At 36.9% G+C, this 17,996-nt stretch overlaps 2 protein-coding genes across 6 annotated transcripts in view; one reads left to right on the forward strand and one right to left on the reverse strand.

The window, feature by feature from the left end:
• LOC120156088 (vacuolar protein sorting-associated protein 54, chloroplastic-like) overlaps nt 1-17,996 on the forward strand; it is a 33,826-nt gene that overhangs the window by 7,442 nt on the left and 8,388 nt on the right. Inside the window, exons 2-16 of one of the 4 annotated variants that reach the window (XM_039167501.1) lie at nt 9,320-10,131; nt 10,292-10,354; nt 10,640-10,719; nt 10,841-10,958; nt 11,790-11,864; nt 12,796-12,949; nt 13,122-13,210; nt 14,384-14,640; nt 15,085-15,256; nt 15,351-15,434; nt 15,517-15,742; nt 15,779-15,875; nt 16,125-16,278; nt 16,524-16,605; nt 16,749-16,882. In XM_039167501.1, the coding sequence (XP_039023432.1) occupies nt 9,385-10,131; nt 10,292-10,354; nt 10,640-10,719; nt 10,841-10,958; nt 11,790-11,864; nt 12,796-12,949; nt 13,122-13,210; nt 14,384-14,640; nt 15,085-15,256; nt 15,351-15,434; nt 15,517-15,742; nt 15,779-15,875; nt 16,125-16,278; nt 16,524-16,605; nt 16,749-16,768 (2,418 nt within the window). In that variant the 5' untranslated portion in view covers nt 9,320-9,384 and the 3' untranslated portion in view covers nt 16,769-16,882. Of the gene's footprint in view, nt 1-9,319; nt 10,132-10,291; nt 10,355-10,639; nt 10,720-10,840; nt 10,959-11,789; nt 11,865-12,795; nt 12,950-13,121; nt 13,211-14,383; nt 14,641-15,084; nt 15,257-15,350; nt 15,435-15,516; nt 15,876-16,124; nt 16,279-16,523; nt 16,606-16,701; nt 16,883-17,996 lie in introns of those variants that run through there. The other 3 variants (XM_039167502.1, XM_039167500.1, XM_039167499.1) reach the window with 3 other exon arrangements.
• Nucleotides 5,166-7,733, reverse strand: LOC120156089. Of its 2 annotated transcripts, XM_039167504.1 has the most exons (4): nt 7,644-7,733; nt 7,407-7,526; nt 5,390-7,294; nt 5,166-5,273 (listed from the first exon to the last, which is right to left on the reverse strand). In XM_039167504.1, exons 1-4 carry the CDS (start codon nt 7,707-7,709, stop codon nt 5,250-5,252), a joined length of 2,115 nt encoding a protein of 704 aa, XP_039023435.1. In that variant the 5' UTR covers nt 7,710-7,733; the 3' UTR covers nt 5,166-5,249. The 2 variants fall into 2 exon arrangements, with proteins under 2 accessions (XP_039023435.1, XP_039023434.1); XM_039167503.1 differs by having other exon boundaries at nt 5,208-7,294.

Here is a 17,996-nt window from a genome sequence, read left to right on the forward strand (position 1 = left end):
GGTTTAATTACCGGACTAAAAGTATCATGGTAATCAACTCCTGGTCCTTGATGAAATCCTTTACATTTTGATTCAAAAAATCAACTTACAACCCGTTACATTTTGGCTAGGATCAGGTAGAACAAGTTTCCAAGTTTCATTTCGAACAAGAACATAATATTGATCCGACATTGCACCCCGCCATTTTGGTTCTTTCGAGTTATAGTTGTGGGTTCAAGCTCATTTGTTTTGGATAATTGGGTATGAAGGTTTAGTTTTTGGATATATTTATAAATATTGTCTTTTGCTCTGATTCGCATTGGATGATTTGGTCGTGGTGTAGGTTGGGTAGGGTGAGGGATGGTTGTTGAGGTGTTTGTAGTGAATGTTAAGGGGATAGATGAAATTTGAGAGTCATTTGTGGAATGGGGAGAGTTGACAGTTTGGTTTGTCACAGGTAGAGCCTATATTGAAGCTTCACATCGGGGTTGATGAGTACCAACTTCGGATGGTGATATATCAGACTGTGGAATGTAGACTTGTATTGATGCTGAAATCCATGTGGATAGAGTGGTAGAATTTGGATGATGATCTAGAGTAATTAATGATTGAAAAGGAAAGGTGGACTTAACAAACTTGACATGTCTAGAAGTGTAGATTTTGGTTGTGGATAGTTCATAACAAAAATAAGCACTTTGAGTGAGAGAATAACCAATAAAAATGCATGGTTTGGAATGAGATTCAAGTTTGTGGGTGATGTATGGACGAAGCCAAGGATAACATAAACAAAAAAATTTTGAGCTTTTAATAATTAAGAGAAGCCTCAAATATTTTTACATATGGAGAATTTTTTGTAATGTCGGGGTTGGCATACGGTTGATCAAGTATGCGATAGTGGCAAAAGCATGAGGTCAAAAAGTTAACAAAATAGAAATATGACAGAGAAAAGTGAGACCTATTTCCACAATATGGAGATAACATCGCTCAGAAAAGCCATTGTGTTAGAGAGTGTGTGGTGGGGTAGTAGAATGGGTTATACCATTGATAGCAAGAAAATTAACAAGAGCAATATATTCATTGTCCGAGTATAATGTTTTGATTTTTCGATCAAAATGGTTTTCAAAAATTGCTTTGAATCTTATGATGTCTTTTACTTCTGATTTTTTTTAGCGTGTAAAACCAAATGTACTTGGTAAAATATCAAGGAAAATAACATAATATTTGAAGTTATTGTATGAGACAACCGGTGAAGTCCGTACATCAGAGAAAATGATTTGAAGATATTGATTCAAAATCAAAGTGGACGAGGAAAACAGAAGCTTATGACTTCTGTTGCAATGACATGCATTACATGAAAGATGTGAGATCAAGGAAGATGATAAGTCTAAGTTGAACCTTGAGACAACATGTTTTAAGATGGGAAATACAAGGTTTCTTAATCGGTGATGCCACTCAATCGTAGTGGTTTTGACTTTTGACACTAAAGAAAGCAAGAGGTGAGGAATGGGGAAAAGCTTGGTCTTTCATATACATCATCCTTAGTTTGACTTGTCAAGAGTTTCTTCCTTGTGCGAAATTCCTTCATAAGAGAATAATGAAGTAAGAATTCAATGAAAACATTATTAGAAATGCAAAATTGAGAGATGAAAATTTAATTCTTTTTCATTTATGGAACATAAAAAACATTGTTTAAGGTAAACTAAGCAATGAGACTTTGAAGAAATGTGAAACCAGTATGGGTGATTGAAAGGGTAGTGCATCTCCAGTCATAATGTCGTCGGAGCCTGGGTATGGTGCATGTAATGAGAGATTGTTCAAATCGGAAGTGACATTGTGAGAAGCACCACTGTCCAATAACCAAGTTAATGTAGCAGAAGTATAGGTAGCAACATTTTCTCTTGGTTGCCATGGAGAGGTTGATGCTTGAGAACCGGAGTTGCTAGATGATTCAATTGGAACCAGGCGGAATAATGGGCAACGCTTGGTAGTGTAACCCTGAATTCGACAAATTTGACAGTAAACAAGATATAGTTACGGAGAATAACACTATGTTCGAGGTGTATTAAAGTTGTTTAATGAAACATAGTGATTGTGAGGATTGGATGATGAACGCCAACTTGGATTATGAGTGCTAATTGTTGAAGGTGAGAGTCAGTTGTTGATATGTCCCGCAGTAGCATCAGAGTTTGAAAAATTACGTCCCTTGGTGCAATTTGTTGGAGTAGCAGAAGCAAGAAAATATAAAATATATCTTTTGGTGTTCTACAGTGAGACTTCAACATTGATGAGTTTTTCATGTAATTATTCAAAGAAAATTGGATTGTCTCTGGCTTGGACTGCACGAACCAATTCTTTGTAGTCATCACCAAGATTATCTAAGAGTGAGATCTTCAGTGTCAACTAACGCGCCAAGAATGTCAAGTTCATCTGTTTTGGTCTTAACAGTTTGAAGGAATTTTGTAATGTTGAGCCCTTAATAAGATTTTTGAAGTGAGTTTTACTTGCTTAATTCGCCCGCAGGATTGATTCGCATAAGTGGTGGTTAATATTGTCCAAGTTTCTCTTGCAGTTTTGGCTCGTGCTATGAACGAGATTATTGTAGAGGATAGTGAACTAATAATTGCGTTCAAGATTAATTGATCTTGTCAAATCCATATTGTATAGGCGGAATTTGACGTAGTAATTTGATTTTGAGTGATAGTGATGCATGCTCATTTTCACCATTCACAACCATCATTTCTTTAGCACTCAATGGAGTCCTCTTAAACTTTATATTCTTTTATTTCTTTTATATTATTCTGATTTGTTTACATTCATAATCTATTTTTAACATATGGTGAACAATTCATATTTAGATTACTAATTATGTATTTTATGAATTAAGTAACTAGTTTATTTTAATCACATCTTTATGCTACTTGTTGCATTATGTTATTTCAGCTCATTATTAAGTATGTTATTGATTCATATTAGTTTTGCATTCGTTTAGATTGAGTTAATTGCATTCATACTATGGCAGCATGTTAATCCTTAATTTCCTAGCTCGTTTCAATTCAATTCAGCTCACAAATCATATATATTAGCTCCTTAATATAATATCATCTTAAACTTAGCTCATAATGTCATTCTTTAGCTCACAAGCATATATTCACACATGGCAGCATGCATTTGCATTCATTCCAGCTCAATGACTTTGATTTACCTTGTTTTCTTTGCACATGTAGGTACATAAAGGAACGACACACATTATGACAGCTTGGTAGATTGATTGGCACCCTATGCCAGCTCACAACTAACTCACAAGGTATATGGCAGCTCGTGGAAAGCAATGGAAAGCCCAATTCAGCTGGAGGAGCTAAGGCTAGGTGGACTATTTGAAGTTAAGTTGTTGAAGGTGACAACATGGGCAGCTGAAGGTAGCTAAAAGTGGTGCTAAGGAGCCAATGAGGTCTCGACTGGAAGGCTCACTCACAACTAACCTATTTGCTCAGCTAGCTACACACTCAATCAAGCTTAGAGGAGGACCAACGCACGCCCAAGGCTGTTTCACATGATCAGCCCTTCACCACATGTTTAAGGTTAAACCATAAGCTTCCTAGGGAGCCATGTGCATCTCATATGACTAGCAAGGCGTGTGCAAGGCATGTGGACTCTCTAGGCGCATCAAACATCAAGGGACCTCACCATTCGGCCAAGGCATGTATTGTTTCAATTGGGCGCCAAATTGAAAGGGTTCAAACACTATTTGACCAAAGCTCATGACTCTCCAACCTAGCCGAAACATCACCAATGCTTTCTAGTTAATTATTCAAATAATTATTTATTTTTAAAATGACACAAAGGCTGGTCAAATCACCATGTATCCATTCTACCATATCCCTTCATTTCTTATAAATAGGCTAGTCCATTTCTTTGTAAACATACAATTTTGATAATTAATTCAAGTGAGATTTCTCTTTCTCTCAAGTCCTTTGTGACTTTTATCGACTTATCAAGTGTTTCTATACTTGTGGCGTCCATTTTTTTCCATTTTAATACTTGTGGTTCCTAGATTACTATCTAGTGGGTCCAAGTCCTTTTCACCACCCCTTTTGAAAGCATATTGAGGAAGGGTCTCTGCTCTTTAGCATTGGTTCTCCTTAGAGTCTTTCTAAAGATACTATCTCAACACCATAGCCATTCTTTCATAAACCACCACACTTCCATCACTTAACCAAATTTTCATTATCATTAAAAAAATAGCCTACCATCTTCACCTACATCAACTACCAAATCACTCTGTTTGAGCCATTCACTTACTTGGAGGCTGTTTTGCTTCCTTCCTAGATCCATAATCAATTGAGGGCACATTACCCATACATCAGATAGTGACTAGTGAGTAAGGTTTTGATCCATCGATATATCTCAAAAGATCATATCTGACAAACAAAGTTTGAAACTGTAGTTTCCACGAAACATAATTGGTGGATGTGAGTTTTAATGGGATTTGGACTGCAACATTGATTGTAATCAAGGTATTATGAGGTTCGTTGGTATTTTGGATAATAGATATAGAGTTGTCGGTGTTCATAGTAATAGAGAAAAAAAATTAATGCGCTAGCAGAATGAAAAACTGATTCACTTTATTGATTACTGCAGTGCAGTTTATATACATAATAAAAGTATACCAAACTCTTTTAAATATGGAGTAAATCAAAATAATAAGTCAAACATTGAAAATTTAAAATGTAAAGGATAGAAATTTAAAGGGTAAACTACGCGAATAGTTTCATTTGTTTTCGGTATGATCGACTTTGGTCACCAATTTAAATTAAAGGTAAATATTCTCTAATGTTATCGATCCGTCCAATTTTATTCCCTAACCATTAAATCCCACAAAAGTATTACGTGATAATTTAAAAATAATAAATAGATTGTGAACCCCAAAATAGGAAGCAAACCCAAAGTAGCAGCGGTGCCTGCTGCCCTCACGTAGCGGTCCTAGCCTAAAAGTACAATTAATTTATTGTAGGTTTTAGAGTAATCTAATTGTATCCCAATTTATTGATTTATAAAATTAAATTAGTTTTCTTTTATACATGAAAATTAAAGAGAGTAAAATTGAAAGAGAAACTAACAAATAGTACATAATGTTTCAATCATGGCCAAGGTTTGACCCGAATCCGCTGAACATACCGAACCCACCTCCATTGGTATCGATGGACTCTGCATATGAACATCGCATGAGCCCTGAACTATACTTGAAGCAAACTGTTCTTGTTGCAAAGGTTCTAATCCGAATCCTCTGACCGAGCCAAACCGGCGCTAATGGACTTGGAATATGAACATCATCATATAAGGAGGTCGTGGATTAAGCTTGAAACAAACTGTTCTTGTAACAAAGGTTCCAATCCGAATCCGTGGACTGAACCAAACCACCTCCATCGGTGCTAATGGACTCTGCATATAAACGTAATGGAGAATGAAGCTTTTCTTTGCTGATTCCATTGCCATCTACATTCCCTGAATCAACATTGATGTCATGACTTTGGTTATTCACATTCAAGTCTTCCTCTTCGTCCGATAGGCATCTGCAGCTATCAAACTCATCCATCTCAAAAATGCGACTTACTAATCCTTCCCTCCAGGATATTCTCATTCCGGACTGTGACACATCCTCAAATGTAGAACTCGATGTCCACAAATATTGATCATCCAAATTTTGCTGAAATTGAGAAAGATCCATGGAATTGGAAGGTACAGATACAGACAGTTGATCAAACTTAATACTCGAACCAGTTGTATCCCATATCGATACATGGCTCTCGGGAGACAAGCTCGCCATCCGGAGATCTCCAGCCATTGAAAGTAGCACGGACTGATGATGATGGTGTCTCTTGTGGTCCTTCAAAATTGAACATAACAGCCTAACGGGCCTTTCAATGCTTGAATCTGAGTTTGGGGTTTGCATAACATTTTCACTCCCTAATGTATCTCCAGACAATGGAGAGTTTCGTCTATCAATACCGTAGCAGTGTTTTTCCTCTTGTTTAAGGGGAACGGCTCCGGAATAAGGTGTGGCATTTGGAGAAGACGAAACAAGAGGAGAACAGGCGGATAAACAATCTGAACTTAGTCGAAACCGACGACCTTGACTTGAAATAAGTAAACTATTTGTGCTCCTTCTGCTCTTTCCGGTTCCACCGTTAATAGCATCACTTTTGTCATTGCTAAAGTTACACCAATCAGAAGAAAAACCGAGATCAGATAATGGTGATGAAGGAGAAAGACGTGTTTTAAGTTTTCCGAGCAAGCCGTGCAACGAAGCAGAATTCTTGATTTCATTCTCGTCAGTCTCACGGCAAGGAGACAGAAGCCAATGCATTGAAGCCTCAGCAGGTGAAGGGAGCATGGAAACACTGAACTTGTTTTCGAGTCCGGGCTGATAATCTTCTTCAAAGCCATCACTTGAGATATCATTAACATTCGGCCCTGATTGATTTACAGCAAGTAAACCTCTAGCCTTACATTTTCTCTTGTCGGTCACCCCAGCAATGAGATGGCCAGCACTGTAACAGGCAGGAGTTGTTGCCATGGTTGCAGTAGACTGAATCTCGGGAGAAAATGAAGCTTGCAGGGGTGGTGTTTTGGTCTCATCATTGGGTCCTGATTGAGCTACAGCAAGTACACCTCTAGCTCTACATTTTCTCTTGTCGGTAACCCCGGAAATGATATGACCGGCAGCGTAACAGGCAGGAGTTTTTGTCATGGTTGCCGTCGACCGAATCTCGGGAGAAAACGAAGCCTGCAGGGGTGGTGTTTTAGTGTTCGGTTTCTCATCACTCATGAGCCTGTTTTTCCAATTACCATTGCCATCATTCTTAGTAGCAGCCATGGGAGTGAACCCAAGTTCCTCAGACTTCTCAGGCTGCTTCAACATGTCTCCTGACGCTGAATGCGACTCCATTACAGGATCACAAACGGCAGGAACTTTGGATGAAGTTGAAATTTTGGAAGATTGGGATTTCTTATCTCGGTTTAGTTTATTGGAAACGGGATCGGACAAAGCATTTCCCTTCATGAAACGGAATGGTTTGGAGCGAGGAAAACTCGAAACGGGAGCCGATTTGAGAGTTCCAGTGCGACAACGGCGATTCAAAGCAGTTTTGCGAGTACCATGAGTGATAGCAGCAGCAGCAGAAGATGGTGATGATGAACAGTGAGAGAGCAAGAGCCTGAGACAACCCTTTGTTGCTTCAATTGAAGAAGAAGAAGATGATGATGATGATGAAAGATGACTATTGTTTTCAACAGCTAGGAAAGCCCTTCTAGAACCCTGCTATAGAGAAAGGACACCATATAAATTATTCCATAATAGATATTTCCAGGATCTCATTGTAGCTAACTCAAGCTAAAATACTGATAATAGTAAGTGGATTAGAACTCACAGGACACTGATATGAATGGATATTAGACACATTAGAAGGATGTTCTCGTCGTTTGGCATTCGACAGCAGCTGCTCAGATTTAGAAACACCATTTTCTCCTCTTGCTTTACAAGGTTTTGACTAAGAAACGAGAGAAAACAAATATAAACATACAGATCAATGATCTAGTCTAGCTTCCTGCAACAATTATAATTTTGAATAAAAATTAGGCGGCGGTCGACGAGGAAGAGGACATACCTGAAGCATCCCAGGGGACGGGGGAGGGAGGAACATCCTGTGACTTTGGTGCTGCGGCGGAGGCATAGAGCGAGTTAAGCACAATTCCGGCGGCGGTGTGGATCTGAAGACTGCGGCGCCGAGAGTGTAGAGTTTACGAACTAAGCCAGTGGACACTGGCCAGTGGGTAGGGTAAGGCGGGCTAAAATTTCGAACTTTTGGAACTGGTTGGTAAACTGGACATGACCGTTGGTCTATAGTATTTCTTTTTTCGATACAATAAATTGTTATTGTTGCTATTATTTTAGGATTATTTATGCAAGATATCATTAAATTTTAGGTGATGTATCAATTGTACTGTTTAGCTTTCAATATTTTTTAGTTACAACATTAAATTTTGATTTTGACTTCAATTATATAATTGAAATCGATTATACCATTTAGCTTTCAATTTTTTAGTTTACAACATTAAATTTTATTTTTGACTTCAATTATATAACTGAGCCATTAAATTTTAGCGACACAGTGAGATGTATGGATCTTTCTATCATTGTTATAGTGTGAATAAAGTATTGTCATTTTGACACGTTTATTGATGCCCTAAGTGATGTAATTGGGCATTTAACTTTAAAGGGGTATTAGGTTTTCGTGATTAAATTTTTTGACCTCCATCGATAACTAATCATCGTCAATTATTAGTTGTCTTTAGAAATAATATCATTATCAAAATGTTTGTATTTCGCTCATTTTTTCTTCTATGATTATATTTTCACAAAAACCCCTCAAAATCGACAAAATTATGTTTAAATGTTTGTTGTGATAATACTTTTACCTCTTCTAATAATCGTCTAATGAGACAACTTTTGAAATATGTTATTCGTCTTCTTGGAACAATACTTCATACTATTTGAACTTTCGAGCATACACTCTAAACCTCTCGAATCTCGAAAAGGCCTAAAATCCCTAAATATGATATTTTTTATTTTTATTTTGTGGATTTTGAATGGATTTCACGAAAAACCAATTCTAAGAAAGAAATATGGTGAAATACGAACATTTTAGTATTGATCTTACCGTGATAGACGGTCAATGATTGGTTGTCAACAACAATAAAAAAGGTAAAATGTCAAAAAGTGAATTGTTTAATAGTTTAGTGACAAAATCAATACGTCATAAAGTTCAGTGTTTAAAACAATGTCGTTTTATCCAAGTCATATTATTTAAATTTTAACGGTCCAATGATATAATTGAAGTTAAAATCAAAATTTAGTGTTATAATTAAAAAAAATAAAAGTTTACGCAAAATTTAAAGTTTCGTGTAATTTACCATTAATTTATTAATCCATGTACAATATTATAATATGATTGTCCGTTGCATTTCCTTCTAGCATTAGCAAATTCTACGGGCATCGGTGAGAAACCAGATCCGATACGATGAATTCAATATAAAATTAAAAATGATTTATTTTTGAAAAAGGATCGGGTCGGGTCGGGTCGGATAGAGAAGCGTTATCCAGTATAAGCTTTGGTTTCAATTGGGTAGGCTCAGTCCAGTCCAGTCCAGGATCTAGAATCTTGATCTCGACTCAGATCACATCTTTTCTCTTCATTCTTTTCAGATCCATTTGATTCCCATTACCACCCTTCTTTCGAGATCCATTCTAATACATTCTTTTTCTTTTTACTAATTCAGGGAGAAAGAAAAAACATTTCCATTCCCCACAATTTTCTTTCTTTCTTTGATGATTTGTACATCTTGAAAATGGATCCACAGCCTTCCCCATCGGGAAGGTCCTCGACAGTTGCTCGGGCATCTTCGTTTTCCGTCGCCGATTCGGGTGGCCAAACGCTCACTTCCGTCCTCAACAACCCTCATGCTGGGAAATTGGATGCTTCTTGGGGTGGTTGGTGGTCCATCGCGCCGCCCGAATTCCTTCCCCTAACGCCCACCAAAGCCACCTCCGATCTCTCCCGATCCGATTTCCAATCGTACCTCACTTCCATTTCTGATTCCTACAATCGATTCGAGGACATTCGGAATCACACCAGTAAGGAGCAAACATTCGATGTCGATAACATTGGGGAAGCCCTCGCAGCTTGTTTAAGGGAGGTACCCGCTCTTTATTTTAAGGAAGATTTCGCTCTCGAAGATGGAGGTACCTTCCGGGCAGCCTGCCCTTTCAACGATATTTCTGAAAACATTATGCTTCAGGAGAAATTGTCCCAATACTTGGACATTGTGGAGCTCCATTTGGTGAAGGAGATTTCGTTGCGGTCCAATTCTTTCTTCGAAGCACAAGGGCAGTTGGAGGACTTGAATGTTAAGATTGTGGAAGGATGCAACCGGATTCGTGATCTGAAAGAAACTATTCGCCTGGTTGACACTGATTTGGTTGACTCTGCTAGGCAGATACAGGAGTTGAATGCCACTAGGACCAATCTGTTGGCTCTCCAACATAAACTAAAGCTTATTCTATCTGTTAACCAAGCGTTAACCGCCCTTAAATTGGTCAGCTTTTTAATTTCCATTTTTCTTATCACAAAGAATAACAGAAATGGAAAAATACAATATATATATATATATATATATATATATATATATATATATTGAAGAGACTACTTTGTTAATGTTTCAATATGAATTTGATTTAGTTTTATCGGAAATGCAGCTTGTTTCATCTGCAGAGTGTGCTGGGGCTTTGGATATTATCGATGATCTGCAACACTTGCTGGTATAGATTCATCTATCCATGTGATAAAGCTTCTTCTTCTTCTCTCCCCCCCTTTTTTTAAATGCATTTATGTTCATTTGCCTGCCTCATAGTCATAGGTTTAAGTTGTTGAATTGAATGGTAAAGTTATGCGACATTATATCTGGAGTTCCTGCCTTTGTTCTTTCTTTTATTTTTGCCAGATCCACATTGTTTCATTAATTACCTCTTGCAATTTCATTAAATAACCATATGTTTATTGGAGTTCAAATTTTTGTGAACTTATGGAACTGTGCCTTTTCATAGGATGGGGATGAACTTACAGGTTTACATTGCTTTCGTCACCTTCGAGATCATGTAGGTTCTTCTATAGATTCCATAAACAGGTATTTGCCCCCTAATGTGTGGTGACATTAATAAAACGGAAATGTTGTTTCACAAAATTTCTTCTTCTGAAATGATTCATTAGTTTGTTATATTACCAACATCCTGTACTCCTCTTGTCAGTATTCTTTCAGTAGAATTTATGCGTGCATCAATACATGATGCTGGGGATAAAGATGCAGTTATATTGTTGAAAGCAAAAGCCAGGGCATCGGTTTCCTTGAATGGAGAGGATGCTAGTGTAAGCTTAATTACATTCTTTTCTTCGTTTGGATATGGGATACTCTTGTTTTGCTGTTTACGTCTTTAGTCAGTAGTGTGTGATAAACTCCATTTTTTCTGAACCTTAAAAGAAAGCATCTGCATTGTTTGCTTAGTATAAACTCCATTTTTTCTCAACCTTAAAAGAAAGCATCTGCATTGTGTGCTTAGTTTTCCTAGACCATTTTGTTCAAAATCAATCTTGAAAATATAGAAAATTACTTATGAAATTTCTTTTGAACTGGGAACTTGATGCAATACTCTTGATAACTTACTAGACATTAGACTGACCATAATAGCTTTGCAAATATGATTTTCTTCATTTGATGATTTCATTATCTGCTTTGAACTTGACACAACAACTGAATATTGTAGTAGTTGGATTTCATAATTGATTTATTTTGAAGAATTTTGGAAGTTCTAGCCACCAAATGTATTGAAAGTAAATGAAAAAAAAGACGTTTTGCAGTTTTTTTGATGAAAGCTGAGTTCGGTTGCCGCCTGCTTTTATTACTTTCCCTTTGGTATCTGCTTTTGCTTCCTAAAAGCTGATGAAAGCCCAAAAAAAGATGCCAGGGTGTTGTTTGGAAATGAATGGAGTTTTCGTTATACTGTATTGTTTTTCACGTTAATTGGACTACAATATTGGTTTTATTCCTTGATTGAACCTGACAGTCTATTGATTCTAAACACACATTGAATGCTTGTTGCTTTTTACACTTTATTGTATGTATTTCTTCATTTATTATTACAATGCCTTGTAAGTTTGATGGTGTATTGGAACTTATAACTAGAATGGGTATGTTAGCAGGTTAAGTTGGATGAGGAAGAAACCACAAATTTTCGAGATTGTCTTCTGCCTCTTATCATTGGTTTGCTTCGAACGGTGAGTAATTTCCTTTCCTTTTATGTTTTTGAAGGTGAGTTGTACTATAGATGCATAGGTCTTTTGTTCTTCCATGAATGACTTGACATTAGGGAAAAGCTTCAAATTAGTGAAAGTTGAGCTACCCTGAAATTTGGCATGTTACTATGTAGTGTAGTAGCTTTTCTAAGTAGAATATTCCTACATGGGATGAAAGGGAGAAGTTAATTGATCAGTGCGGTTAGTACTTAGTAGGACTTATTTTTTTATATTAAAAAATTCTCTGGGTTTAAAAATGTGTTATAGTGATGTTTTCCCTAGAAGAGTGTGATTTTATTGTTTTTTTTTAACTCAAAATCAAGTAGGGCACATGCAGCATATAAAAGAAAACTTTTATGGAAAATATTTACTTGAAAGCTAATTCTGAAGGCGGTTGAGAAAAAGTTCGATGGGCTGTGCTTACTTACCCAAGCTTTAATGTAATGCATGTGGTTACTTCTCCTTGTTTCAATGTTAATTAGAAAAGATTGTTTGGAGGGGTATATAACTACATTAAAAGGGACATCGCAGCTCTGTGGTAGCTATAAAACCTCAATCTCATTTAAAATAATGAGACCTATATTTTCTAGGCTCATAAGTAATAGGCTGTTAGGGTCATGCATGTGGACGTCTCAATTTCGATTAGTAAAGGTGGGTGACTAAAATAGAATAAGCATGAAAACTTGACTGCCTGGATAACTTATCCAAGTTATTTTCTTCAATATCCTCCAAGAAAGTTCTAGAAGGGAGAAGACTGGTGCAGACCAGCAATTGCATAATCCAAGTTATTAATCTCATTTCTTTTTATCCTCTTACCTTTACCATGTTCGTAACTTTGTACTTCCAATTGTGGAATCTGAAGCTAATTCCACCGTGGAAGAAATGATCTCATAATATGGTGGTTGTTTTTCAGGCCAAGCTCCCATTTGTCCTAAGGAATTATCGTGATACACTCACTGCTGATATGAAAACTGCTATTAAGACTGCTGTTGCAGAGCTGCTTCCAGTTCTTGTGGGCCAACCTCAGGAGTCTGATATGGGTACAGAGCGCACTATGGATGCAGATGGTAAGAACTAGGATGATAAATCTTCCATATGTGTCTTCAGTATTGCATGTGTAGAATAATTTACTTTTTGAGCTCTCAGACTGTCTCTTTTTTATGGAGTGTTGTGGGTTTTTGTGATTGTGTGTGTCTCCTGTTCCTTCCAGTTGTTAATACTAACTGTCTGATGACTAAGGTGGAGGCTTATCACTTGCAAGCAAATTGAGGAGTTTGTCATCTGGAAGCTTTGTCCAACTTCTGGCTGCTATTTTCAAGATTGTACAGGTAATGTATACTTGCCTACTACCAGAGTAAGCATTAATTGAATTGTACGGTTATAGTAGGCATGATGAATTGTATACTACATATTGTTAGTAGTTTGTATTGGGTTTTGTTGTTTGGTGGTAGGTGTATGAATGTAATTGGTCTAATGTACTGCTCTTGTGTCTGGTTTTTTAGTAAAAAATTATTGGCACTCTTTTCTTCCATCCAATGTCCGCTGAGCTACCTATGTAGATTGGCGGTTATGATGGGGGTTTCTAACGAGGCCATCTTTCTATCAAAAAAAATTATATACTACATATGTTGTATGATGCTTAAATATGACATGCACACGCGCACAGCCGCACACTTTGTTAACAGTAAAGATACATCTAATAAAAGAAGTTTAAACGTAAATGAAACTAAAGATAACGTCAGTAAATCTCTCTCTCTCTCTCTCTGTGTCCGTCTTGGGCATGCAGGGTGTGTCCCTGATCAAATGTTCCTTGCCCGAAAGGTTCTTAGGCATCTCTGTTGTCTGTTGCTAAGGTGTACTCATTTACAACATTCTGTTTGACAGAACTGAATAGTGACTAGATTAAGATTAATGTTTCTTTGTTGTAACAATGTTATTATGGTCTATAAGAAAGGATGATATTAAGATAGTGTGGCACAGTGAGTCCAGATCACTATTTTAAGTTTACATCTAATCTTGGAATCTGGTTATCCTTGTCTTCTTACGAGACTGAAGTTATTAAAAGGTCATTGGGAAGAACAATATAGATTGTATCATATAGCTGATTAGCTGTGCATAAATTTATTTAAAAAGAAAATATACTGGAACATAATAAGATATAGTAAAACTGAACGGTTTAGCTTGCTGGAAAATAACCGAGCTTGTTGAGCTGTTACAATTTATCTGTTATCAGTGTTAGGGTTGTGACTGGTCCATGTATATGAATTCTATTAATGTGCTACTGGCTTTCCATGTGTCTCCTTTAGATATTATTTTCCCATATCAAAATTGGGAACACTCATTTTTATTTGACATAAAAAAGTCTCCTGTAACTGTCTTTCTTTGCTTGATTTATATGTAGTATATGTTACACTTGGTATGGTTCTCTTTCTGACAATTTCTAGTTTTGCTTGGCACTTACGTAAGATGTAATATGATTTCATTTCTTTTAGTGAATGCAGGCACATTTAATCCGGGCAGCTGAAGTGAAAAAGGCCATTGAGTGGGTAATGTGCAACCTTGATGGTCATTATGCTGCTGATTCAGTTGCTTCTGCAAATGCACTTGGTGCCATGGTTGCAGAATCTTCTCAAGAGAGTAATGGCCAAGGTTCTTCAATTTCTTTGAATGCATCTTTAAGGAGTACATACAAAAGTCTTTCATCCCCAGGGAAAGGAAGTGATGCACCAAGCCCTTCTAATTTGTCAAAGAATTTCAGGTTTAGCCATCTCATGTCCTTTCTAATTTGTATTGCTCTAACATTACTTGCGGTGGAATATTTCTCTCTTAGATTTTGTGGTCTTTTTGGTGGTTGGAGTAGATAGGGATGTGCTCTGGTGGGTTTTAAATTGCCTTTTCCCACTTTGCCCCTCCCTTGATCTTTGTTTCCCGTAAAAATTAATTATTTTGAAATAATCCCAACTTCCTGTTACTTGTTTTACTTAAGAGATGTTGTAAATACTGCAGAAGACATGGTGTTAAAATGTTTTAATTTAAAATAAATTTGGCAAAATAAATAAAATCTCATAGTTTTCCAAATGCTGCAGAATGTAGGTGCAAACATTAGCTCTTCTCAAATTAAATAAATTTGTGAAATTAAACAATATCATTTTTTTATTTCTACCTTATTTATGATGCTCTAGGAAAACTTTATCCTTGGCAGGGCAGATGTTTTAAGAGAAAATGCTGAAGCAGTGTTTGCAGCTTGTGATGCTGCTCATGGAAGGTGGGCAAAGTTGCTTGGGGTTCGTGCTCTTCTTCATCCTAAGCTGAGATTGCAAGACTTTTTGAGCATATATAATATCACTCAGGAGTTCATAACTCTTACAGAGAAGGTATTCATTGTTTCTTCTCTAGTGAAATAAAGGATTCAATTAATTTGTCTGGGGTTGTGAACTTGTGATAGTATTGTATGCAAACTTTTAATAGATTGGTGGAAGGTTGGGATATAGCATCCGGGGAACACTGCAGTCACAGGCCAAATCCTTCGTTGATTTCCAGCATGAATCTCGAGTTAGTTCCTGATCCCAATTACCAGTTGTGTTTTGATTGCTTTTTGTGATACTGGAATGATTTTTGTTCGTATCAACTGTAGATGACAAAAATAAGAGCGGTGCTTGACCAAGAGACATGGGTGGAAGTTGATGTTCCTGATGAGTTTCAGGCAATTGTCTCTTTGCTGTTTGATTCTGTAAGCAAGGCAGAAAGCCACAGCAATGAGGGTTCACAAGTGTCTGAAATTGGATCACATGGTTCTGTGGAGCAGAATGAGCAGATTGATTCTAGTGGTACAGCTGCAGTAAATGCTGCCCAAGGGAAGGCTGAGGTGACTGAGAGAAAGAAATTAGATGCTGTAACTTCATCACAGAGTAACAGCAGTAATACAAAGGAACGTGGAAAAAATGCTACACAAACACTTGAATATGGTGGTGTTAGTTATCACATGGTAAACTGGTTAGTTATTCTGTTTTCTTTTACCTTTATGTCCTATCGTTTCCAACAGATATGGAATTTAGCTGTTGAGTATATAATTCTCTCTCAGGCTCAAGCATTCTACTGTGTTTAACTATTTGTTTATCTTTACTATATCTTGTGCATTTATACTCATATCTGCCATTCATACGCTTGTTTTTTTAACAAGAAGATGCGTCTACTTGATAAACTAGCCTTGATGCCATTTGTTTACTTTCTCGTCCCTTTCAGTGGCTTAATATTGCTGAAGATGCTGTCGGAGTACATTGACATGAATCATCTTCTGCCAGCACTTTCCTTGGAGATTGTTCATCGTGTTGTGGAGATTTTAAAATTTTTCAACACTAGAACTTGCCAACTTGTTTTAGGTGCTGGAGCCATGCAGGTATGAAATAGTTTTCTAGCTAGGATGTTCTTTCTTACAGTTTTACTTGAGAACAATTTGATTAAACCTGAAGGGTTATTGGTGAGACTAGTAAAATCAGATGTCGTTTATCCCTGTGCATGTTTTTTTTTGAATCTGGGTTGTGATTAGAAACATCGTGAACCTATACTGAGAATGCTATGATATACTCTATATGAACTCACTTATTGTCAAAAAAGTTTTATCGGACTCAAATGGTATTGCAGGTTTCGGGGTTGAAGTCCATTACTTCTAAACACTTGGCCTTGGCAAGTCAAGTCATTAGTTTCACATATGCCATTATTCCTGGTAGGTTATGAATCATGTTTCCGTTTTGTGCTACTTTTCCTAAATGTATCAACTGCATCATCTTGTTAGCAACATTTACTAGGTACCCTATTGCAGATTGAGGCTCAATTTTTCCCAAGATTTTTTTTTTCATTTGTTTGGAGGACCATACCCACATACTTAGGTCTAATTATATGGCAGACACCAGTAAATGTGGAGTACGATAACTTCGCTATGAAATTCTCTTACAAACATGTGTTGTAGTGCCTCACTTTTAGCTGCCTCATAACCATTGTTTATTCAAGTTGTGCAGTCCTTAATGGTCTTTTATCTGTAATATATTTTACCAATTTGAAGAAGGAAATGAAACATAGATTACTGATGAAGTGTCAGATGTTCATTTATGAGCCTTTTTTTTATAAGATTTGAAGGCCTCATTAAAAACCTCCTTCTTGATTAATGGAGCTTGTATAGAAGCTTCTTAATCATCTGAAGGAGGAAAAGAGTGCCTTATAATTTCATTATAGAAAATAAAATTACAACCTTGGAACAACTATTCCAAAAAACCCTTACAAACAATACAGGAGCCAGAAAACCAAACTAAAGAAGCCAACAACATAAAAATCAACCTATACCAGCCTTTGCTAAACCATCAGCATCCATATTCGTTGTCCTTGCAACCCATCTAACAACCCCCCGAAAGTTCTAAGACTATCAACAATATCTCTAACAATAAAACCATATACAATTGAACATGAGTCAACATTATTTATCCAGTCTACTGCAACCCTGCAATCATTCTCAACGATCAGCCTATCTTTAACCCTCCCTTGAAAAGAGGCAAAGAAAGAAATACCCCTTTGAATAGCTTTAAGTTCCTTCAATGTTGGAGGTCCTGAACCAGCAGGCTCCTGAAAAGAACCTAGGATTGCACCAGATTGATCCCTCATAAGACCTCCAAGACCTGATTCCTTCCAATCATTGCTAGTGGCTGCATCCACATTTACCTTGACGAAACCCATAGGGGGAGGTAACCAAGGGATTATAGAAGACTTCAAGAAATTGTAGGACGAATAGGAATCTCCCATAGAAGGATCAGAAATTAAATAGTCCTTAGTAATAGAAACATCCTTATTCTTTGCTAGAAACCAAGAGGCCAACTTAACTCTTGTTAAGAAAAATAATTCAGACTGATCAAGCTTTCCCCCTTCAAAAACAATAAAATTTTTGATTTTCCAGATTGACCAAATAACAGCCCCAGGAATGAAAGTCCATATTGCAGAATTGGATTTCAACTCATCCCAAGCTAGAAGAAAACTTTTTGCTTCTGCAGGAAACACAGAACTAAACCTCCAAAAATTTAGAAATTTGTTCCACAAAGACCACGCAACCGAACAAGAAAAGAATAGATG

Source organism: Hibiscus syriacus, unplaced genomic scaffold (genome assembly GCF_006381635.1).
Source record: "Hibiscus syriacus cultivar Baekdansim isolate YM2019G1 unplaced genomic scaffold, ASM638163v2 tig00111213_pilon, whole genome shotgun sequence".
NCBI lineage: Eukaryota > Viridiplantae > Streptophyta > Magnoliopsida > Malvales > Malvaceae > Hibiscus > Hibiscus syriacus.

Excerpts from the sequence above, each read along its gene's own strand:
- LOC120156089 (XM_039167503.1), bottom strand. The coding sequence starts at position 7,709 with ATGCCTCCGCCGCAGCACCAAAGTCACAGGATGTTCCTCCCTCCCCCG. Across the intron at positions 7,527-7,643 it reads CGTCCCCTGGGATGCTTCAG|TCAAAACCTTGTAAAGCAAG; the intron begins GTATGTCCTCTT and ends CTCGTTTCTTAG. Across the intron at positions 7,295-7,406 it reads TCCATTCATATCAGTGTCCT|GGTTCTAGAAGGGCTTTCCT; the intron begins GTGAGTTCTAAT and ends TCTCTATAGCAG.